The 26442-nt window shown below is 31.2% G+C and overlaps 1 protein-coding gene and 1 long non-coding RNA gene across 2 annotated transcripts in view; both read left to right on the forward strand.

The window, feature by feature from the left end:
* The window catches only part of LOC139495640 (uncharacterized), a 29363-nt gene extending 24181 nt beyond the window's left edge, over nucleotides 1-5182 (forward strand). The window contains exon 4 of the long non-coding RNA XR_011657424.1: nucleotides 5027-5182. This is a non-coding gene — a long non-coding RNA (uncharacterized lncRNA). The remainder of the gene's footprint in view (nucleotides 1-5026) is intronic.
* A 1429-nt stretch (nucleotides 5183-6611) lies between these two features.
* LOC139492013 (cadherin EGF LAG seven-pass G-type receptor 2-like) lies at nucleotides 6612-26199 on the forward strand. Its single transcript, XM_071280095.1, has 17 exons — nucleotides 6612-6801; nucleotides 8769-8884; nucleotides 9735-9903; nucleotides 10480-10613; nucleotides 11111-11282; nucleotides 11584-11717; nucleotides 12639-12810; nucleotides 14234-14370; nucleotides 14611-14779; nucleotides 15503-15661; nucleotides 16504-16644; nucleotides 17481-17603; nucleotides 18678-18860; nucleotides 19097-19284; nucleotides 20871-21237; nucleotides 22215-22575; nucleotides 25615-26199. Exons 1-17 carry the CDS (start codon nucleotides 6612-6614, stop codon nucleotides 25670-25672), a joined length of 2973 nt encoding a protein of 990 aa, XP_071136196.1. The 3' UTR covers nucleotides 25673-26199.
* The last annotated feature ends 243 nt before the right edge of the window (nucleotides 26200-26442 follow it).

The following is a 26442-nucleotide window of genomic DNA, read 5'->3' on the forward strand; positions in this document are numbered from 1 at the left end:
GTCCAGTGTTCTATATAGAATCAGATTCATTGGATATCCATTGTTTTTTAATCGTCCGAAATTATAAGCTAGAAAAGAATTATAATTTTCCTGTATTTTTCAAGCTGACTTTTTTTTGTATGTAGACTTCCTTATTTGCTTAATATCCGCATCGTAAAGTCCCCTATAGCCTTATTACATTCTCAATATGCTTTTAAGACCATGCATATAAATGATAGGACTTTTTCGTAGTGGGAACAGCAACTAGACGATTCGATTTATGACGTCATACCAGGTATGCAATATTACGCACGGTATTGTATGGAACGCCACAGCTGTCTTATGTGGTTCTCTGATATTACTTTATGTTGTTTTATCATTACTTAATAATAGTGTGTCACACCACATCTAACTTTATTTCAACTCCTATGTTGCGTTTTGTATACTGCAACATTGTTTATTTAGTACGCATATCCCGGAGCCCTCTTTTCGGAAGCCCGAGCAAAAGCCCTTGTTCCCGGCGATAGAAAACTTAATTACGAACTAAAAAAGACATATAAAATAGCTCGAATTTCAGCTCGAAATCTTAATTAATAAAAATTAGACTTAAATTCGAATCCTACTCAAACTCTACCTCAAGAAGTAACTCAAATTCAAAGTTGCAACTAGAACTCTGCCTTTAAATGTGACTCGAATCGAAGTCCAACTCGAAACTCAACGCTAACTAGAACTTTAATTATAAGTATGTATTGACTTGAATTCGAAAACTAACTAAAGTTTAACTCAAACAGTAACCCGAACTTTAATTTGAACACTAATTAGATGGATGGCCAAACGCATTCAAGGCACATACAATATGGAAATCTATCTAAAAATAGAACAGGTTTTTCCGAATTGGTCACGTGGTTTTACCTCATCAAGTAATGGGATAACCACATCAAAGAATGACAAGACCACATCAAATAATGAAACAAACACATCAAGTAGTGTAAAATTGTCAAATTTTGAAACATCATTACGTAATGTTAAAACCATATAAAGAATAGACAAATCATCATTACGAAATAACAAAACCACATCATGTAATGAAACAACTACATTGCGTTAAGTCACATACACATCAAGTAATGGTAAAACCACATTGACTTATGACACAACCATATTAAATAATGGTGAAACCACATCGAGTAATGACAAAACCATATTGAGTAATGACAAAACTATATCAAGTCAATACGAAATCATATCGTGTAATATCGAAATATCATTAAGTAATGACTATTCATATTGAGTTATATTAACACATTACGTAATGTCAAAACCATATCAAATAAAGACAAACTATTATTAAGTAATGATAAAACAACATAAAGTAATATCAGAGTTCCACATAAGACAGCTGTGGCGTTCCATAGTATTGCGTCGCAAGACGTAACATGTATAATTGACAAATTTGACGCCATATACTAACTTGGACATTTTGTTATCAAATGCGGAGTACCTACTCAATCGACTGTTATCAAATAAATACCATAAGCTGAAGAAATGTTTCAAAATTTATCATGTATAAGGCAATTAATTACGAAAGGATAGTTTTTATTTTCTGCTCTGTGATTAGATGAAAACAAATGCAAATTTTTCCAATTTTATTTTGGATAGAATACATAGCAACCTTTAAACAAAATCTTGCTTCCGGAGGGACACATGAGAAGATAAATTTAGCCTGAACATTTTTTTGACAAATTGAACATAAAAATTTATGGTATTTATAATTATTTCATTAAAATCGGTCATATAATAATTCAGCAATATTTCTTTTTATAATGATTTTAGTTGAAATGATTTTTTTTAGATTAAATTCAATTTTGTCCAATATCTGTGCGAGTTTTCAGACTATTTCTCGATCTTTTTAGCACTGATGGTTTAATTTTACAAATACTTATTTATATAGTTGTTTAAAATTTATAAGACATCAACCATTTGCCTATAAAAAAATAAAATCACCAAAATCCATATATTTACAGAAAGGCCCGGACATTTTTTTCTTATTTTAAGTTAATTCTATAAATTTTTGCACCATAAATTTATTTTATTGAACTCACAAATCTTACTTTGCGTTAAAAATTACATGTCCGGTGTAACAAATCAGATTAAATTGAATGCATTTCTCTATGTTCCGTTGTAATTTTGCACATAAAATCTGCGAAATTTAGTATATCAGCTTCCTACTAGATTTATATTATAACATCATACCCGTTTTTTGGTATTGGCTGAACTTTGAACCAAGCCTTCAACGAAATATTCAGTCTTAATGAGTTTTGAGGAAAGTTTATCAAAATTTCAGTTTTATTATTATCCCTATAAAATAATTAAATCATATTAAAACTAGACTGAATAGAAAGTTCAGAAAAAAATTAACATTTTCAAAGTTTCAAATGTAAAAAAAAGCTTTTTCTTGAAGCAGATTTTTTAAAAATCGAATGTCTAGCTACTATGTCCAAACGTTATTTTTGTCCATTCCTAAGGTGAAACATGTTGTATAAATAATAAATGTGCATTTATAATACAAAACTAACATATTAAATATTGTTGAATTATTATATGACCGATTTTTATGAAATAAATACCATAAATTTTTATGTTCAATTTGTCAAAAAAATGTTCAGGCTAAATTTATATTCTCGTGTGTCCCTCCAGAAGCAAGATTTTTTTTAAAAGGTTGCTATGTTTTCTATTCAAAATAAAATTGGAAAAAAATGCATTTGTTTTCATCTAATCACAGATCAAAAAATAAAAACTATCTTTACGTAATTAATTGCCTTATACATGATAAATTTTGAAACATGTCTTCAGCTTATGGTATTTATTTGATAAAAGTCGATCGAGTATAGGTACTCCGCTCTTGATAACAAAATGTCAAAGTGGCGTCAAAGTTTTTAATTCAATTCAATTCTTTATTAACCAAACGTTTTACAAATTTATACATGTTACGTCTTGAGACGCAATACCGTGTGTAACGTCTAATACGGGGTATGCGATACGGGTTCAACTATGCGATACGGTTTCAGCTATGCGATACGGGGTATGCGATACAGGGTAGGTGATACAGACGTGAAAAAAAGAACCTTTTATTAGATATAAAAAAAATCCTGTATTTGGTACTGAATATATGATAAATCATAATAATGGATGTTACAATATACCTCCCACGTAAATTCACATGTTTTTGAACCTATTTGCAAACACTTTGCCGATTTATTGTACATTGTATAAGAAATTGAAATAAAACAAAAGACAAAAGAACTTTTATTCTAATTCGATGCATAATTAAAGGAATTAATATACTGCAACTAGTTGTGTTTATTTCCTAAACACAGCTATATTTTGTGCGATGTCAATTTCATCATTGAACACTCTCTCCATAATCAGGGGTTCATTAAGGGATGAAAATAAGCTTGATATTTATGTTAAGATTTTAAAAGCTATCAATATACTAATTTAAGTTGCAGTATAAAAACAATATTTAGTCAATGTCACAAAAATATAAACTTTTTTGTTACCATCGAAGTTCGTATAATATTGTATTAAAATGGAATTCTGAGGTTGATTTTGTTTTATTTTCTGTTTTATTGCATTATTCGCATATTAACTGATTTCAGCGAGTCAAGATGACAGCCCCTTCAGCCGTATTTGACGTGAAACTGTACTTATGTACGTCCCGTCATACTTTGAACCACACCATTATTTCATTTATTATTTATACTGTAAGTCTGTTTTTTGTTATATCTACTTTACCTGAGTCTGTATTTATGTATGCCGTCATACGACAAAATTATTTTTATGTCTACCTGTGCGAATTTCAAACGCGCAATTTTACACCAGTAATGAAAACCTTCTTTCATTTATGGGTAGACTTTACATAGATAAATTCAGCCGTATAAGAAAAGCAAAATGAGAATGTTAAATTTGATGTATGCCTTTTTGTGCTACTTTGTTACATTTGTTGTTTATGTAGTGATATTAAGATGATAACACAATATTGACTGTTGTACCCCTATTTTTGACATTTTTACTCTTTGAGTATGTTTGTTTTGTTTATCCATCGTTGACAATGTAATGGAATTTGATGCGACTGTCATACAAGTGAGAGGTTTAGCTAGCTATAAAACCAGGTTCAATCCACCATTTTCTACATTAGAAAATGCCTGTACCAAGTCAGGAATATGACAGTTGTTATCCATTCGTTTGATGTGTTTGGACTTTTGATTTTGCCTTTTGATTTTTGATTTTCCTTTTTGAATTTTCCTCGGAGTTCAGTATTTTTGTGTTTTTACTTTTTTCGATACAAAAATGGCAATTTTGAATTTGACGGTAGCTTACAAAAAAACATGTAAATCAAATATCGCAAGTATTGGGTTTGATAATTAAGCATATTTTTTTTCTAGCGGTTATTAACGAAATAATCAATGCAGGCTTAAGATTTATGAGAATATTTGAGCTTTATCTTACAAGGAGTAAAAAAAGAACAGCTACACACACGGCATACCCACCCTCGCTTCAGTATTTGAATGAACTTATTTGTCCTATTGGAATCGAAATAATTCATGGAAGGCATAGATTTGTTGTAGATTTACACATGGCCTGGGCCGTTGATGATGGCTTTCTTGAATTTTTATTCTTGATTTACACGGAGGAATTCTCTGTGGGAATCGAATCCAGATTTTACCTACACACCATCAATTTTTTCTCAAGATGCTTATTGTGTGTGAATTAAGTGCCATTCTTCAAACAAGTAAATATGTTTCTTAACAGTTAAATTATTTACATCCCGATATTAATTTACAATATATTAGCATGTTGTCTTTAGTGCCAATTACATATACCAGATTTGATTGGAGGTTTTTACGATAGGCTCGATATGTAAACTGCCAATCTTGTATTTATTGAAATATATGATAGCATTGTGCAGTGGACAATGTAAACTGATATTGATTTAACAATATGATTTCCCTTAAGAAGAAACAAGATGAATAATTTATTTATTTAGACATTCAACCGGCAACTCCATTATATATTATGAGAACACTGGTGGAACCAGGCTTAAGTTGACAGGGGTGACATCAGCTATGACCTCACCCTATGACTGGTTTGCAGCGACAGATAATAATAACTTTCAATACGCCATTAACGCAAGAACTACACCAAGCAAGTATAGACAAACAGTCATACATTTTCAATGTATAACATAGCATTTAGGGTTAGGGGTTTGTATTTTTGTTATCAGTGTGATGGTGGAATTGATTACAGGAATTACGAAATAATATTAAGTATTACTTTTTAAATAGTAAAATTAGTGAACATTTTCACGTTTCAAATACCATTGAATGTACATTACCTGATTAGCCTTTACGCAACATTTAATTAATGATCAATATCTGACAACATATAATATATGTAGTTGTCTACAGTAGGATTTAAGAACTTTTTAATGCTGTAATTGTCTGGAAGAATTTCACGTAAACATTCTGTTAATTGAGATAAAGAAGAATTCAAGGGGCAATTATATCAATAATCAAAATCCCTAAAAAATAGACAGTGCGGTATAAAAACGGAAAACAACAAATGAGATGCGTTGGATAGAAGTCGACCTTGTGCATATACATATCAAAACATTTATGATCTATTGGTGGTTGAAAACAAATCTCTGTGCTTAGCATGTTACTGTTTGAAAAAAATTGATATATGAACCCTACAAAACAGACAAAAAAAATCGTTTTTATTTCGTATTAGAATGTTCCAAAATCAATCATGTCTCATTTATGAACATATATATATATATATATGTGTGCGAGTACTCTCAGATCTGTTCATTGTGTCTTTTTGTGTCGGGATGTATAAGTACGGGGCCACGTCCACTTGTATTTTTGTCCTTCTGATGAGTTAAGCCTTTTTCAACTAATTTTTATAGTTCGTTCTTATGTTGTACTGTTATACCACTGTCCCAGGTTAGGATAGGGGTTGGGATCCCGCTAACATGTTTAACCCCGCCACATTATTTATGTATGTGCCTGTCCCAAGTCAGGAGCCTGTGTTTCAGTGGTTGTCGTTTGTTTATGTGTTACATATTTGTTTTTCGTTCACTTTTTTTACATAAATAGGGCCGTTAGTTTTCTCGTTTGAATTGTTTTACATTGGTTTATCGGGCCTTTTATAGCTGACTATGCGGTATGGGCTTTGCTCATTGTTGAAGGCCGTACGGTGACCTATAGCGACGTAGCTGAAATAGATATAGAACGAACTGACCACAAACACCATAATACAACAAATGATATAGCAATATGAACCCCAATAGAAACCAGCACGGTTGTAGTTGGTACGGAAGGGACGTCAGTTTCTTCTCAACTACTGACAACTGCAAATTACTAACAACATCAATCGTTCTGAACTTCAATTTTATATTCAAAACGAACAAACAAGAGTACAATAAAGGTCCGAATGTTTTTTACATAAAAAACTCTCCGTGGTATTTTCAAAAACAAAGTAATTAGAATGTTAATTTTTTTTTTTCCAAAATAAAGTAACTATCTTATCATACTAGACATTATGATGGATTATTGTTGCAACAAATCTGAATGGTTTTCTATTCAGGCAAAATACCAACATTTTCTGCTTTACCTGACATTACAAAGTTTAATGATGAGGTATTAGTAGGTGACATTGTAACCACAGTAACAGCAACCGACAATGACCCTGAAGATGCTAATGTGTTGCAGATTACATTTGACGGCGGTTCAACTTATTTCGAATACTTGAATTCCACAAGTAAGTTGAAATGATATATATTTTTGAATAGTTTTATTTAACAATTAAAACAATTGAGACATTTAGGCTTAAGGGATGAATAATACAAATACGTAGAAATCAGTTTAGTACACGGGTTATATAACGATGCTCTGTGTGTCTAATAGTCCTCTTTTGAACACGGCTTCGTTTGATCGTTCGTCCTCGCTCTTTAATCTCGTTTGCCAGAGTGGATTACGATGAACATTTTAAAGTATCTTAGAATCATATTCAAAACAGTGTGGTGTGGCCATTGAACGTTTGTCTGTAACGACCACTGCTCACTATGTACTTGTTAAAGACACTTAAACTGTGGGGTCACCAAAGGTTTTCAACACCTAAATGAAGTTATTCGAAAAATTAATCAGGTATAACACGATGTTATGATTTATATCAATAATATAAATCAAAACATAAAGGTTATTCCTGACTAATATTTCGAATTATGTTATTGTTGAAGGCGTTAAGAACCTTTGGTTACCGCACAGTTTAAATTCTATAATAAGTAAGTAGTGAGCAGTGGTCGTTACAGACAAACGTTCACCCAATCTGTCCCAGTCAATGGGATAATTAAGGTCGTCAATCAATGGCCACAGCCACACTGTTTTGAATATGATTATATTGTGTCGTGCACTACTTATTGTACTTTTTATTCTATTGATTAATTAGGTTTTCTCGTAGTTAACATTTATTGTCTGGCTTAACACAAAAATCTTATTTGTATGGCATACTGCTATAATTGTGCATTTTTTTCAAGAAAATGATACATGTAATATTTGTAGAATTACTATTTTAAGAACATATTCAAAATTGCTAATATTTGAAAATTAAAAATACAAATACTTTCATTTTTTTACTCCAAACAGATCAGTCTTTATATACTAGTCAACAAAAGAACGATACAAGGCGATGTATTTTCCATATAATAAATTTGACCCCTGTGTTCAATTACACAGTACTTTTTAACTTTTTAACTTTCAAATTTTGTCAGATTCTTTTTATCATATGCATTTGCTTTGCAAACGAATGTTTTTCAGTGGATAGTTAAAAATTATCACATTTTGTTAAAAATTGGAATTCAAACTTGTCTTTCGTTTCTTTTGTTGACTTATATATACGTTTATGTCGCATACCTAATCGAAAGCACCAATAACAATTTACAGAACAATAAAAAAGAAATGTAGTGTAATTGTCAATGAGACAACTATGAAGAGGATTTTAAACAGTGTATTGTTTCAAATAATGGGTTTTTGGACCCCTGCTCCCCATACTCAAAACAATATGTCAGGCGACTATAGAAGTACTAGTGGCAGAAGCAATGAATACAATCGATCTTTTCATTTTTTATTAACAATTTAGAGGTAAAAGAAAGCGTCTGTATAATATACATTGCTCTTCAGAAGAGAATTAAGATGCAAATAATACGTTTAAGGGAATGAGGATAGTCTTTTAATCCGAAGGTCGTACATAAACTTGATGAATCACACGTTTCATGTGTACAGGGCCTCGAATGCCGAGGTTTTACAGGTAGTTCCCCTATAGTGATAGTCAACTCTTAAGTTGTGAGTTGGAATCCCGCTTGTGGCACCATCAAGTTTAGCTGGCTGCCATGATATAGAAAGGGTTCTGAAAGTTGCGTTTAAACAAACACTCAGGATGTGTACATAACTTAAAACAGTATATGAGAAACCACAAATTTCTCTATCAATTAGAGGTTAACAAATAATTGCGTTAAATATTAAAGAATTGATGGGTATTAAAATGATGAAACAAATAAAGATGAATTTGTATTATTGAATTATTTTATTTTTAACATAATTTAAAGGTTTTGGAATTTCAATATCACAAAGGAATACATATGTTTGTCGGGGAAATAATTAACAATAAGATGGACTGGTTCATGTTAACTTAATTCAATTATGCACATAATTACATTTTTAAACATATAGATGAAATAAGAGTTATAAGTGTACCCCCTGTTGGAGTACATAACCCAAGCTTGACAGTAACAGATCCATGCGACAAGTCTTCCAGTAGTACACAGAAGATAACCATAGTCAACAGGGTAAAATAATTATATATTTTGGGGTTTTTTCTGACTTTTTCCACGTTTAAATTGTGTTCTATAGCCCCGATACAAATGCATTGCTGATCCAATATTCCCATCGAATATCACTTCTGCAAAAGCTCATCATTACGGATGGCACTTTAAAACGCCGTCTAATGTGAACGCAAAAGAAAATTCCTTCTTGTCTTTAATGGCTCTGGTTTGAAATTATATGCTATTTGAAATATGTTCCGGTAGATTTTTGTAAAACAGATATCTCTAGTTTCTTACTTGTTAAAATGAAAAACATAAACCAAAAGGTCACAAAGTCCCCACATATAAAGCAAAAATTCTGACCCTTCAAAGTGTTGAGCTTGAAAATGCAATAAATATCCATGCAGCTTTGTAAGCTATCGTTCATTGAGATAAATAAAAATAAACTTTTGCTTATCAAATGGTTGTCCCATAATATAAAAGGTTATTTTTTATAATTTGTTATCATTTAATTTTTGCACGAGAAAATTTTACTTAAACTTAAAAAAGAGGAAAGTTTAGGACCCCCAAGTAAACGTATAATAACCTGCAAAAACTACTGGTGCATTTGATATCTGACCTGGTATAATGTCTAACGTTTGTGTTTTTCCGTTCCAACTTCAAAACCGACGGAACAGTTTAATTTAAAGAACAGTTAATCACTTTATTATATTATCCACAATGTAACTCTTGTCGGGTGCATTACCGTTAAAAGAGAATCTACTCTGATACATGTTATAGTTAGTGCTGTTGTTTTATTCTCTGAGAACAACGGCTTTTGACAATTCTGTTTGAATTGTAAATTATGAGTTAGATTTATAATTTTGATTTTTAGCTTCCTGTAATTAACAACCTTCCAAGTACTGTATCAATATTAGAGGATACACCAGATGATACTCTTATATTTACCATTAATGCAACAGACACCGTTACTTTCCCGGTAACATGCGACAAGAAAGGCGGAGCTGGTATTCCATTTTATGTTTCTGACATACCACCAACAGGTAAAACTTAAATTGTATAAAACGAATTTGAAGAAAGTTTATTAACCTTCAATCAGACATTTTAGCACAAGCAAGCAAAAATAATCTGAACGTATTTTATATACATACACACCGACTTTGAAATAGTAGTATATGATTCCATATATTTGTGTCGTTTCGCTAAATACTTACAGCCTATATGTTCTGTTGTCCCACTATTAAATCATAATACTTATATAAAGCCTGCCTCATATCCTAACTTGAATTTAGAAGTTGACAATGGATATTTGTTGAGAATTAGTCTAAAAAATAAAATAAATGTATAATTTTAGCTAATGAAATGTTTGAGAAGTTTTTTCAAGATCAAATAAGACTAAAAACTCTGTTAAGATATTGTTATTACTCATATTGCTTTATGTTACTAGTTCAAAGAAATGACTCTACTAAAAAAATACCATTAAATTCAGAGATGGGCTTTGATTATTAGAAACATATGCTACTCTGTTTATTCTTCGACCAGCTAAAGACATTACTGACTTCAAATAAATCTGCCTCTACGTCAGTATCTTGTTTACATCCTTCAACATTTTTTTGCAGATAATGGCGTGTTTATGGACCCTGGTGTGACCTTGAATTATGATAATAACCCTTCCTACACAATAACTGTAAGATGTAGTGATGACGATGACAACGTAGAAGGCATATTGACAATCAATATTATACCCAATCAGGTAATTTGTATTAGTCTCAACTTCTTATAACATATCTACAAAATGTGGCCTTATTCATGACATAATATTGCGTAGTTATATGAACTCGATTCCCCCCCCCAAAAAAAAAACAGAATAAAGAATACAGTATTTTTAAGAGCTTCTGAGGATTTTAAAACATCTGCCTTTTCTGTAATTAAACTAAGCATTGTGATATTTTTTATACATAACATCAACACCCTCATATTAACAATGCAAACATTTTTTACCGTTTATTTATTATCCACATGATGAGTACCCCATCGGAAATACGATTGTTTGCTTTCTTGGGTCATCCTTGGGCTAAGGCAGTTGAATATACCTATTATTACAACCATTGCTATATCTTAAGGTTTTAATTACTTATGTTTCTAAATCTTGTTATGTATTTGTATGCATGGCCTTTACCTGAATAATCATTATTTTGAATAACATTGTTTTCCTTCCATTCTAACAAAACCTGTTTTGAATGGTTGTAGGCACCTGTTATTAACAGCTTGCCGGATTCTGTCAGTTTCCTTGAAGACGACAATACTAACACCTTACTACATAGAATCAATGTTACAGACTTTGAAGGAGATTTAGTTACATGTTCTCTGAACCCTACCAGTACTATATTTGATGTTTCACTCATACCTCCTTCGACCGTTGGTTTGTATTTATTAATTAAGATTGGAACTCAATAAAGTGTTATTTTTGTTTCGGATAAGGGTGGGAAAATGTGTCCACGAGGTTTACAATTCTGTACGTTACATTCACGCTTTGTCAATTTAAGATTAATCAGCGGTGCTCGAATCAAACTAGGTAGAAGGCCAAATAAATAAGGTGAACATGCCGTTCTGAAGATAATACAACCCAGTTAAGCTTCTGTGTTGACATGAATTATCCCCGATTTCATTGATAACCTTCTTGTTATGACTAACTACATGCACGAAATTTTAATTTGATATAGAATATGGAATATTCCTGACAGGAGGGACAACTCTTGATTACGATATTAAAGACTCCTACTCCTTGTCAGCAAAGTGTGAGGACCAAAGACGAAGTGATACTGAATTATTTACTGTTAATTTGATACGTAATACGGTAAATATAATATTTTTGAAATCAAGTCAAATGAGAATGGGCATGGGGTCATTATGCAAAAATGCTTTTTCTGCACGATTTCATAATCTGCAAAGGTCATACTGACTTTCATATGTATATATTTTAAATACCGAGACGAATTTGGTGTTTGATGACCCTCCTTCCATTATTTAGCTGTTTCCAGCATTTTAACCGGATTTTTGTCTCTTTGACACATTCCCCATACCGATTCTCAATTTTAAACTAGTAGCATTAAATTAGTTTATTTAAGTAAGTTTAAGATCTGTTATAAATTCATTGAAACACTGTTATTTTATTAATTTAATGAAACAATAATTTGACGTAGCTCGTTTCTTATACATCCGGTCATTGTGTAATTGTTCTATGGTAAAACTTTTGTATTCCTGTCTTTCATTTTTGCTCATGTGCTTTGTCTATTTGCCTTTGTTTTCTTGCTACATGACGTGGCTCTATACTTATACATCCTGTCATAGTGTTATTGTGCTGAGGTAAATGCTTGTATTCTTGTCTTTCATTTTTGAAAATGAGCTTTGTCTATATGCCCTTTTGTGCTTCTTTGTTACATATTTGTTTGTTTTCATGGTGATTACGATTATAACACAATGTTGACTGATTTACCCTTATTTATGATATTATTACATATAACGTCTGTTTGTTTTTTTCACACATCAATATAATGGAATTTTTTGCGACTGTCATACAAGTGAGAGGTTTAGCTAGCTATAAAACCAGGTGTTATCTACCATTTTCTACCTAAGAAAACGTATGTATCAATTCAAGTATTTTCGTTTTGATTTTTCCTCGGAGTTCAGTATTTTTGTGATTTTACTTTTTTCTTTTTAATGTAGTTTTTCCTACAATGAAAGAAGACCTAACTTATTTAGTGATTATTTTTTGAAGCCCCCAGTAATAAACAGCTTGCCATATACAGAAAGTATATCAGAAGATCTGATGACATATACATTGATACACACTTTGAATGTTACCGATGTCAATATTGCTGATATCATCACCTGCACGTTAAATTCACAAAATACGTTATTTGAATTAACAAAAATATCTCCGGCATTAGGTTTGTATTCTTAAATGTTATTAACAGTCATTAATACACAACGCATGTATTTGAGTTATTAATTTGACATTAATTGACATGATCATTGACAAGAATAAGAATTGAATGTGTTTTTCAAAAATAATATCTTGGACAAATAATTAAAGCTATGAACTTATAGATTATGTCCGAGATATACGTCTTTAGTTTCAGATTTCGAATAGTCCGTCTTTATTATAGGAACATGGCTAGACTGTTCATGTCAAGTTAGTAAAACCAATGTTCAATAATAACCCAAATAGATACATGCATACAAAGCCGTAAGAAAAATACTTATGCCATTGTATTACTCTGAAGTTAGAGGAAGACGAAATGGCAATTGTAAGGCATCCAGAAATATCTTAATACCGAGAAGGATATCCGAACAAGAGAAGGGCTTAATATCCCACTCGTTATTTATTTTTTAGTTTAGTGTAGTGAAAACACATCTCATCAAGGGAACCAAAGTTCCAATAGGTTGTTTCCAAATACACCTTATATGATTGTTTTAATAATATGAAGATTTTTTTTTATTTTGGTAGCGATATGGCATCGTTTTCAGAAATGATAGAACATAACACACATACTAACCAGAAGAGATAGCAAATTAATAAACTCAACAATATAACATTCATATGTATATCCAACAAATGTTAACCAATATATAACAAAATTGCGGAATAACTAAAGAAATAAACTAAATTCAGAATAAAAAGAAAAATGGACAAAATCTGTGCAAATACGAAGAACAACAAAAAGACAACCAAAAGTTTACAAATAACTACATAGACAACTAAAGGCTTAAACACTCGAACTGCAGTAAAAACAATCCAAAATTCCAATGTAAAATGGTCCAAGAACAGTTGTTGCGTAGTGCATTTCTTTTAGACAATATATTGAAATAAGAAAAATTCCCCCCTGCGTTTTCTCAATATTATTTTTACAGTGTGGTGTACTACTTTTGGGATAAATTATAGAAAAAATATAGAAAACTTCATCGGCTCTGACTCCAAATATGGGTAATGTTTTGTTTAGGGGGGTCTTGAAATCTTTTCACAGCTTCCCAAATGCTAATTTATAATCTTTTTCAGCTTGACCAAATCACTCCTTTACTTTAAAATTCACTTTTTTACAGTGTAACTTTATCATCCTACTTGCTATTTAACGCATAAAACACGAAGAAATAAATTTGGAAGGGGTATAAAAAAAAATGGCAAGTAACACACTGTCCACACTAGGAGCTATATTTGGACAACGAAAATCAAAGGACGATTACTGTGTTCCCGGGCCATATATATGCTTAAAACATACAAACTAGTTGACAATCATTTGAATTATTGATTATAAAGTATGTGTTTAATTATGCTTGAACTAACTCTTACACATATGAATTTATATTGTATAGAGGATTATGGTGTCTTTTTGAAAGGCGGAACAGTTCTTAATTACGATATTACACCGTCGTATTCCCTTGACATCGAGTGTGGTGATCATAGAAGAAAAGTCGCTGATGTCCTCACAGTTGATCTCATTCGTAATGAGGTATGCAATTTTCTTAGCCTACTGAAGATAGCTTGATACAATGCATATTTAATTTTCATGTTTTATACAGACAAAAGGCAAGAAATTGGACGTAATTGAAATTAAAGATCTATTGAAGATTTTTCTGTGTGTTTAAAATGAAATGAACTTCTTTTTGGTTTTCTAATAACTTAAAAATATATGATGAAATTTTACTATCTAAATATGACGATTGCTATTGAACTTACCCTCTTATTAAAGCCACCAACCATTATTAACTTACCAATGAGTTGCGAGATACCAGAGAATATTGAAACAGAGAGTCTCTTGTATACAGTATCAATTACCGACCCTACCAACGATTCAGTTACATGTACCCTAGTAACAGCGAGCTCTATATATTTTTTACAGTCTGGATCAACTCAGTTTGGTGAGTTTAATATATATCATATGTAAAAATATATATCTCTCCAACTGATTTCGTAGAAACATATTCTTGATAACACTTTCAAGTTGTCAGTGATTACATTAAAAATATAACAAGCATTAAATGCATTGTTTTGAATGGGTGTTACATGTACATGCGTATCTTAATTTAATTATGAATTTTAATATTTATGAAAACGCAAATACATAAAATTTATGGTATCGTCACTAGAGGAATCTGTTGTTAAAAATACCTAGGGGAAAGACTATTGATGAACTGAAGTTTATTTATTCTCCTAGCAAGAAACAATACTTCGAATACACCCCGCATTAAAAATGATAATACAACCTTTCAAAAAAAGAAAAGTGTTTTTATTCCAAATAAACAAAAATAGCAAAACGAGATAACAAAAGAGAGTTTTTTGAAGTATTCAATTGATGACTGATTCCTTATTTACGGTTATGTATGCATTATGTGTGTCTGATCTCTAGTCAATATAAAGAAAGCTATCATGATTTCGTCACATGGTGAGCATTGTGGAGAAACTTAAAAGCAATACAAATATTGTATAATAGTTTGCTTTTAATTCTTTTTTAATTTGATTGACTAGCTGTCTGTTAATAGTCAGTTTTTATTGAAGAAACATGTAAAAGTTTTATTTCTGGTTCGTAGAAGTAACTTTTAAAACGAAATTATACAATTAACACATAATTTTGTACCCTACAGAAACAGAAATCTATGTAAGAGGAAACCAAGACTTTGTGTACGACACCCAAAAGCAATATACTCTCGACTTAGTGTGTGAAGACTTGAGACGAAGTGATTCGTCATATTTTTACGTATACCTTCTTCGTAATATGCCTCCATCATTCACTAATCTTCAAGGTAATTATTTATGCATATTGTTCTCCGCTAAAATCATAGACAAAAATGAGAGAATGCTTCTAATTATCATGTTAATTCTCCAGGATAAGATGTGGTTTACCTTTACCCACGATAAACACGCGGAAACTGTTGAATTCATAGTGGTGCGAAATAAAATAATCATGAAAAAAACTCAAGTATATGAAGCTTATGTCGTTCACATAAAATTCTAATCAACACCGTTGGTCGTCGGAATCAAATTCCGAGTTGAAGAGCATCAAAAACCTAAAATTCTGCAAAGTTGTTCAAAATATTGAAGTCTATGACATTGTGTGAAAACATTTGTGTTTGGAATTATTGTATATTTTATAGAAAGTCAATTTTCAGAAAATGAACGTATCAATGATTTTCATGCTAGCATGCTAGAGTTTGTGATACTCGCATTGACAAAATGTTCATCAGCAGTACCACAAATCCAGCGATTGTTTATACTTATAAGAGATACCAGGCGTATCATTTAGTACACCTACATAGGAATCAGAAGTGGCGCTTTATTCAACACAGATAAATAGCCTAATCAAATAGAATTTAAAGAGCATAACCATCAGAAAATTTAAACGCCAATGTATGCCACAAAAAAAAAGTATCTCAAAAAGTACAACAACAGTACCAAACTCCAAGGAAAATCAAAAAGTATATTACATGACCTTCTGAACACAAACGGCATATTGAACTGTTTCTCTTTTTAACTGTCATGCAATTTAATAAAGTATATTGAACTTGTATTATTTAAATGAGAGTATTAAATCAACCTAAAACCAATCTGGATTTCATTCAAATATATTATTGTTTTATATCTCAAGCTAAAACCACTGTATCGGCACAGGCAGTAGTGGCTGGTCAGGTTATTTATACCGTAACAAGTGTAGATCCAGAGAAGGACCAAGTACAGTATACAATGACATCAAGCAGTGCAACACCACCATTTACAATCAATCAGAATAGTAAGTTCAATAAATATAAACAGTAAGCATCATTGAGATAGAAAATTTATCATCCGTTAGGATAAATAACAGTTATTAAGGGCCAACAGACAACTTTTGGTAAGTTATTAACTGATGACTGGGGACAACAATAAAAAAATATTCATTACGTATTTGTTACATGTTTATTGCTGTTTTCCTAGGCAATTTGTAGTCTCATGGCGTCATGCTTTTTCTGTTTTTCGACTGAGATAAAATACGCTGTTGTTAACGACGTTAGATGCTAGCAATTATTTTAAATCTTAAGCATGATTTGAAAATTATAATACAGTAAAAATCAAAAGAATAATACACAAAATATCGACAATTTGATGTATCTGTTTTACATTAGATGTCATTCAGGTATGTTGTAATGGGCGAATGTTTTTTTGTAGAAAATCCGTGTTTTGTGTGAAAAATGTATGATGTGTGGTTATATGGTTGATGACCGGGACTTTTTAATATATTAGAATGTTACATGCACAAGCATGGGTTTAAAGGATACTAAAATCATATATTATGGAAGAAGAGAACTACGATAACACAATTAAAAATTGTTGTGGATTTTTTCAAAAAGGCGGACTACATGCATTTACCATGTTTATAAATTAAAGAGAAGAATTTGTTTGCTTTTAAGAGCTTATCTGTTGATAATAAACAAACAACTGGATAAATTATACCGTCATCTTTTTCATTTTTGGCCACGCGGTTTTTTTTTCCTGAAAATCCGGCAACTTTGTTCATTTAGAATACAAAATGCATGTCATGCTTGAACTTATTAACGAATTGAATAATCTCAAATAATTGAATATTTTCAGCTGGTGCTATTTCATTGAGTCGCTCAATCAAGAATGAGTTAGAAATCGGATATGAATTATTTATCAGCGTATCAGATGGTAGAAACACTGTTGCTTCACGAACATTATCTGTTCGAATTATAGGTAAATAATGTTATTGCTTACTCATTTTATTGATACGCTATGCTCATGCGTGTTCAACACAGGAGTGTGGTCCTTACGCAGAAACTGCCCCAACAAAGTAAGGAGGAAGAAAGATTAAAAATGAAACTCCGTAAATTCTATGAACACCATCATTAATTGGTTGATCTATATGATGTGTCTGTGTCTAACTAACTAATTACATTTTTAAAACGTCTTAGATTGTGGTTTAACATCTATGTCGTCTGTCTGCTAAGTACTGAACGTGAAAAGTTCCCGAATATGTTAATGTAACTTAACTAACTTTCAGCTCACTTCAAAAAGGAAAATTTTACTGCCGTTATAATGTCACTTAATTTACAATCTAAATAATAATTAGTAATAAAGTTGTAAATATTCGTTTCTACTTTTCGAGACCCCTGATTAAGCAACTTAATGTTTCATCAACAATCACCTTTTATATCCTTGCTTTGAATGTTTTTTAATATATGAGGAATTTGAGAAGATAGTAAAATGATAAATTCGAAAAAGAGTATTGCTGACAAACTATTGGCTACACAATAATTTGTTGACGATCAATTATCTTTGTGGTGTTAGTGCTTTGTACAATTTTATAACAGAGGTGAAGGGATTGGGCACCACATAATAAAAAAAACAACGTTGAAACCAGTTGCTCCGGAAGAGTGAAAACTTCCAGGTTGTCTAATTGCATCCGTTGTATGTTTAAAATGTATTGATAAAATACTTCCAAAGTTATTCATAACCCAGGGATGGTAGGTATAAACCACAATATATCAATGATTTTCTATGACAACATGCTATGAAAGTAAAGGTAGAAATTTTGTCATTTGTTTTACAGCGACATTATTACCAAACCCATCAGAAACAAAAATCATCAGAAGTTGTTGGTATATGTTTAAGATTCCTGGTGGTTATATTGTTTCCCTTGGAGATTTATTGAACCTTAATTCCTTAATTATTTTCTCTTAAAACTGACTAAACCATTTTATTTTTATTTTTATTTAAGACAAATTTAACAAGAAAATGTGTTGTAACTGTATTTTTGTACTTTTTCAGACATCAACCATCCACCAAAATTCTTAAATCCAATACAAACGGAAGTTGTATTAGAAGGAATAAGTATCGGATCGTCTATATTTCAACCATCAATTACTGATGAAGATTTGTCAGACGTTCATACGTTTTTAGTTTCGTATTCCCCGCCAGAAGGTGCTGTCTACTTTGGAGTAGACACGTCAAGTAAGTCGCATGATTTTTATCAATGTTATTACCATTTGATACAGTCTCAATCTGATCCATATTCATATGTTACTGATTAAGTGTGCTAATCCAAAACTTGATAAACAAAATTTTTATTGTTGTACGTTTTTGAAGTCATGTACAAATTTTAAATTCCTTCGCACCCGTTAAAAATGTCCAGTCAAAATAGAGCACAGATGTTTGTAAATTTTTACCGAATTTTAATGATATTGCAGGCGGACTAATAACTTCCTTAGTAGAGATTGATTACGAGACTATTCCCTACAAAACCTTTCTGTTGACAATTACTGGGTCAGATTCCCTAATGGTGGACAGCACAAATATAACGCTAAATATACAGAATGTCAACGAACCACCGAAATTCACCAAAAAGAACTATGCATTCTCGGCGACAGAAAACAGTGTAAGTTGTATATGTTAATTACAAAAATTTTCACGGGAAATATTTCCAAAATCATTTGTTTTTAATGAAATATTTTTTTTATTTTCTGGTGAAGGGAGCTAAAGGAAGTACACCACTAATTCATGGTTCCTTCCTCCATTTCAACCAGGCACACCTCTTTTATTTTAAGAAACAAATCAACATACCTTTAATGCCATATAAGAAAGAACTTTTTAGAATTTGGTGCAGTTTTTTTGATATTCAAATTTAAAAATCCAAAAGTGTTCTACAATGATCACCAGTCCTTCGGCTTTCATTTGATGCCCAAAAAACCTAAATATCCTACATATTTTGAAAGTTACACTCATGCGTAGGAACTATGTTGTGTTAAATATGAACTACTTTCTAAAGGCTGCAATAAATGGTAATTTTATAAAGATAAATAGAAGTCAATACAATATGTTTGTCGACTCTATCTAACAGAGACCAATTTATAACGTTGATATGGACTATAGAATATATAATAGAACTGGCTTGTAGACTTGAATAATGTGTCATGTTTTATAGTAGTATTGATATATATTTCATTTCGTTTGAAATTGGGGTTTTCCCGTTAGGTATTTGTAGTTATTATATATAGATGGGAACTAGTGTAACTAGTTTTAGAACTAGTTCTGCAGGAGTATGTACTATTTATAAAGTCTGATGTTACGTGTACAAGACACAAAAAAGTTTTGGCGGTTTCTACAGGTGGGGTACTATATAAAGTTTGGCATTTAAATGTATTAGTATCGAAGGTGCTCGCAGTTAGGTCGTATAGTACGAAGTTAGTCACATTAATGGCTGCTATGTTTATTACATGTATTTATATTATGTTGTTTGTATCGAAGAAACTTGTATTATAGAGTGAAATAAAATTTGAATCGCAAGAGAAGATAATAATGTTACTGCGAGCAACTAACTCTATTTCTGTGTTTGTTTTGTTTAAAGCCTATTGAATTTAGAGTAGAAATACTTTAAATTCGGACGAGCAGGGCGAGGGAGAATTTAAAGTGCATGATATACATATCGTGTGTTAATAAAAAGGGCAAACCCTGATTGCAAAGAGGTAGCTCGACTTTATTGAAGCATTCAAACAATATCCTTGTGTTGCAGAATTCTCACACCTCTTTTAAAAGTAACTATTTTAAATAATAAAATGCCTACCTATGCATATTTAATGCAGAAATATAAACATGATTAAAATATTATATGGTATTATATTAATTTTCATCGTTTGGTGTTTTTATAAAAGATAAAAAAAAAATCAAGTTAAGTGTGAACTTCAAGTAACATAATCAAAGAAAACATCTGCATTAATAAAACATGTGGAAGCTAAAAGCCGAACAGGTATGTTGTCGGCTTTTGATGTATACGGTACATAGAATACATTAACAAAATATCTAATGTCAAAATGCAAATAAGAAAGATACCATGCTTGCATTTGGAACTTCAGACGCGCATTTCATATGAAAGTCGAGGTTTTGTCTTTAACTTGACTTTGTTGAGCGTATATTTCACAATATCAATGTATAAAACATGGTTAGTTAATCATTTTGTTCCTTTAGGGTGGAACTGTTCTTCAGAACCCATACTACCAGTTCACAGAAGAAGATGGAGACTCGGTCAAGTTTTCAATTGACTGCGGAACAGAAACGGGTCTACTAGACATCGATTCATCTACGGGCTTTCTGTCATATTCCATTGATTATGACTTAGATGTAGTTGGTACAGCTTCTCAGTTAATCTGCCAGGTTTATATCACAGACAACGAGTACACTGATACTGCTTTTCTAAACATTACAATACTTGATGAAAATGACAATGCACCAGTTTTTCAGCAAAATGAATATACTTTTTTTGTGACAAGCATTTCGTCCGTTGGAACTGACATTGGGAATGTTGAGGCAACTGATAAAGACATTGGAGTCTACGGTAAGGCAGCACTCACTTTGTAAATATAGCTATTTCGAAAACCATAACACAGTTCAGATTGTCAAAAGAAATTCCTTGTCAGATTCACATATCTATAGTGTATGTTTATACAACTTTGGTTGCTGATTTCTTATTATTGTCACGTTTACCAATTTTATGTTATTTTTTTTCTTAAACAGTTTTGTCAATGTAACAGAACAATATAAAAATATCATTCAGATTTCGCCAGCTGTAAAACCAGGTTTAATAAACTGTTTACCTTGAAAATGTCCGTTAGTCCGTTAGTTGACAGTAGCAAATCGCTGTGTTTTGTCAGAGTTTTTTTACCTCCCATTTGTAATTTACCTTGGAGTTTGAAAGAAAAAAAATACTTTTTTTATTCTATATATCTTATTAACATATTATCATCCTGGTAATGCACTTAATTTGCTGCTGGACGTTATACAGTATTCCATCGTTGTAATCATCATATATATTTGAAATTTGTATAAGGAATTCGAACAAGTTGCTGTAAAAGGCCTTATTTTAGAGTTTGTTTCTATTATCAAAATATGATCAGAGGACTTACCAATAATATTTTTCTTCCAGATATCATTTAAAATATGGTGTTAATATCTCTTTGGTTTACTTAAAATCATTAGCTCATATATTTGGCAAAAAAACTATGTGTAAATATATTTTTTTGTAAGATATGTTAATGCTTAAAATATCGGATAATTATCAAAGCAATTTAAATGGTCCTTCGTGTAAGGTTAACTATATTATTCTGAAATAACATTCCTCTTGTAATAAAACTGTTTCAGTGATCTGCAACGAAAAAGAAAACTAACAGTACCCTATTTGTTTTGCACCATATGCACATTTTGACAAAACGTGTCTCTTTAGTGATAATCGAAGCCAAAATGTTTAATCATACAAATTTTATTAAGAATAAGGTATTATTCATTTAAAAATAAATATGATATTTCATTTTGTAGGGAACATAATTTATCATCTAGCACAGGAAGATATCAACAGTGGTTTATTTAGCGTGTCTGTTGATGGTTTCATTAGTAGCAAGCAATCTCTCGAAAATATTATACCAGGAACCATTTTTAACCTTACAGTGTATGCAGTGGATAGTGGGGGTAATGAACACACTACATTGGTTTATATTGTGATACCTGATACAGAGATCGCAACAAATAACTATCGAGATATCATATATTACAAGACTTTCTTCAGCTTCTCTCCTAACATGGCATGGTTTGTTCCATTGATGATGGTTCTGGTGATAACAGCTTGTGTAGTATTACACACTATATATAAGGGATATTGCACATGCTCTAAGACAGAAAAGTAAGTTCTTATTGTGAAGGGTCTTTAAAATTTATAAACATAAACCAAGTCAGTAATATAAAAGTTTGATTTGAATAAAATTTGAAAGCTGTGTTAGCAACGGTAATGAATAAGATGAGTCACCAAACGTTTAAACAAAGAACAAATGTCAAAACCGCCTACAAAACCCCTTAAATTGTTGTTTTCACAATAGATAGATCGATTCCAGACAGATTATAGTAAGCACAAAAAAGAGAAGATACTGTGCATTGAAATAATGGGATCAAGAAGCAAATCGTTCCCGGTTTCTACATTTACTTTGATAAATTTAGAGATTTTCGGTTTTTAATGCTCTTCAAGTTGGTATTTGATTTGAAATTCAAACTGTTTGATTCGACTGTCTAAGCTTAGACTGTGTGGACGAAATGCTTGTCTGTCATACCAATTCACAGGCCTGGTATTTATGACGAGGTTTTGTCTGAGCAAAAAGTTGATAAACCAGGGTTATATCAAAGAACGTCTCGTCCTTTTTCTAAAAAAAAAAAAAAGCTTATCAGACGATGCCATGACTTTGTTGATAGATATTTCGTATAAAGTCCACAAATAATACACTATGGCCTTGAAGTATAGATTTTAATTACTGACGTTGTTTATCATCTTTTTTTTTCTTCTTTTTTCAAATATGATAACTTTAATGGTAGGAGTACCGACACATTTTTTACCATACATTTTTTGTTCATTATGATACTAGGTGTACGGAAGTGAACTTTAGAACATTAATCGTCATACTTAGGCCGTGTTCACATTGACCTAAACTCGGTGTTGTGTAAGTGTAACTCACACGTAAACTAAACAAAATTACGTTCCCATTGATAAAACTCAATGTTTACATGTAGTGTAAATCATGTTTTGTCTACATGCAGTCGATACTCGATGTAGGCCTTGTGTAGATTAAGTGTACACAAAACTGGGCATTTAAAACATTAGTTTCACCGTGCATATCTAAGGAAGAAACGATTTAAAAAATATATATATATTTATAGCAATTATTTATGAAGTTCTTTACAGAAATATTTGTCTGAACTTGATATATTAATTTGTTTTGTTTAGAAATAAAACTTAACGTAGCTTTAATAAGCCCTTATCAAGACTCAAAGCAGCATCATTGCCGAAAACATAATTCATTTGAAAATTAAGGTCTTTCCGAATCGACTTGACTTACACAGAAATATTTGCCACTGGTCTTTACTCAAACAACGATTCACTCATAAATGCATTACTTAAAAAGTTTGAGGTAAATGTATTGCTTGTCTAGTATCTCGGATCTGTGAAATTACACTTAAAAAGTAAAAAAAAAGCATTACCTCCTCCCTTTGCCAAATACCTCTTGGAGAAGAAATACCATTTGAACATACAGGAAAGATAGAAATATAGTGATCCCTAAAATCCTTCTTCTTCGTCTGTAAGCACGCTGTTGCAGCCTACGTTTTCTAATGCTTAATCGAGACATCTTTATTATTTTTAAACTACTGCAAATCATCAAAATGGCTTTCATAAAGAAGCAACCACTTAACTTCAAAAAAAAGAGGGGGGGGGTAGGGGGTATTTTGGTTATTTATCTGAGTCAGAATTTTGCCGCGTAAACGTTTTATTCCGGGTTTTTTTCGATGCTGGTAATCATTTTTTTTTCTTCAACATTTAACACTTTAATGTATGGGGAAACTCTTGATTCAGAATATTTTTTGTCATCTGTAGAACCAGAATTGTTTTCTTTGTCCAATTGAGGTTCGGAATATTTCCATCCCTCCTATTTAGAGTCAAATGGTCGTTCCCTTACTGCTAGAAAAGTTGTCCGAAAACGTTTCATTCGATTCTACGTAATGAACATTTAAATGACATAGAGTTTACAAATGTGAACAAATCTTATGTACAGGTAATTAAACAAGGTGTATAGATGTGAACAAATTTAATGTGAAACCAATGTCCAGTTCATTAAACTAATTGTAAACAAGTTTACTGTACATGGAATTTGGTGTGAACACGGCCTTAGTCTATTAAAAAATGTAAAACGAGATATAACACAAAATAAGTAAACATTGAATAACTGATATGCATTACAAATTGTGTCAATAGGTCAAATTAATATAAAAGTACGATTTGAGAGTTTTCGCAGTTACTGAAAGCTAGTAAAACCAAAAAACAATTAATAATAAAAAATCATGCATTATCAACTTAATTACGTGTTATAGTGTTCTATTATTTGTTTTTGTAAATTATTACCTTTACTTCTGTTTAGTCTATTTTTTGTAATATCGATTTCATGTGCTCGGTTCATTTCGTCATTGTGAAATGTGTGCTATTTTTGTATTCTTGTCATTCGTTGTAGGTTATGTGCTTTGCCTAAATGCCTTTTGTTTTTCTTTGTTGACATAATATTTTGGTTTTTCAAGTGATTAAGATTATAACACAATGTTAACTGCTGTACCCCTATATTTGACATGTTTACCTATTGAATCTGTTTGTATTGTTCACACATTTTTGTCAATATAATAGAATTTTATGCGAACTGTCAAAAAAGTGAGAGGATTAACAAGCTATAATACCAGATTTATTCTCCATTTTAATTCCAGAAAATGCCTGTACCAAGTCAGGAATACGATAGTGTTATCCTTTTTTATAATGTGTTTGAGCTTTTGATTTTGCCATTTGATTAGGGACTTTCCGTTTTTAATTTTCCTTATAGTTCAGTATTTTGTTATTTAGTTATTATATCTAAGTATAACGCTTATTTTCAAAGGAACAATTCTGAAACACCTTATACTTTTAAAATGAAGTCTTTGGATAGAAGAACCATTGGACATCACTAAATTGTATAACAGGAATAAAAACCAGATTGTGTACTTATTATAATGCATTTTATACTGATAAAAACACGAATCAAAGTTATCAGGTTAAGGGATACCGCATAAACTGAAGAAATTGTCAATATTTTAGCTTTTGAATGAATACAGACCTTTGATGCATTGTTGTTAAGATATAAGTTATATGTATGTTTTGTAGGAAACAGAAGAAGAAGCATCAAAAATATCGGAAAAGGAAAACAGCTATCGAAATGTGAAAACAATATGATTATATGTGCCTACTTCAAAATGTATAATTGTTTAAAAATAAGATTCCCGAAAAAAAGAATAACAATGCGATATTTAAATAATTGACAGGATATATGAGATACATTAATGTGATTAAATACCAGTTGTGACTTTTTCATTATGTTTTAATCGTTACTGCAATTAATTATAAATGCTGGCTATTTACAATGAAAATCAATGCATAATATCAAAATGTCCATATATACTTTTTCGTTTAGAAATCGGAAATTCCCTTGAAATCACGAACCTAAAAGAAATTATTTCCTATACATATATATGAACGTTGTTTAATAGTCCTCATTGTTAAGATGTTATTATATTACCAGTAACCAATGTTATAGAAGAGCACTGCTTTTGTGTTTCAAACACGTAACAAATTCACTAGAATGCGACGTATCACTGATTTTTTACTCGACATGAGCAACATTATGTGTGCATCAACTATTTATGACTATTAAAAAAGAGGATCATTATTAGTAAAGTTATGATTTATTTGTCTGTTTGTCTTGTTTTGTTTACCTTATTGTATTTTATTTAGCATATATACCTGACGATATTGGGATATCGGTATTTAGTCGGATCTTAACATGCACTTGTGATTTGTTACAAACCGGTATTTTTTTAAAAATAGACAAACGAATGTAAAAATGTACAAGACTTAATTAAATCTGTATTTGGGTAAGATGATGCCAGTATATGATTTTAATGGCGTCTTACACTTTGAGAAGCAAATAATCTT

This window comes from Mytilus edulis, chromosome 1 (genome assembly GCF_963676685.1).
Source record: "Mytilus edulis chromosome 1, xbMytEdul2.2, whole genome shotgun sequence".
Classification (NCBI taxonomy): Eukaryota; Metazoa; Mollusca; class Bivalvia; order Mytilida; family Mytilidae; genus Mytilus; species Mytilus edulis.

What these genes read in the sequence shown, in the direction of transcription:
- LOC139492013 (XM_071280095.1), top strand. Translation starts at nt 6,612, where the DNA reads ATGGTTTTCTATTCAGGCAAAATACCAACATTTTCTGCTTTACCTGAC. An exon ending in TCAATATTATACCCAATCAG is followed by an intron (nt 10,614 to 11,110) that starts GTAATTTGTATT and finishes GAATGGTTGTAG; the next exon opens with GCACCTGTTATTAACAGCTT. An exon ending in AAAAATATCTCCGGCATTAG is followed by an intron (nt 12,811 to 14,233) that starts GTTTGTATTCTT and finishes TATATTGTATAG; the next exon opens with AGGATTATGGTGTCTTTTTG.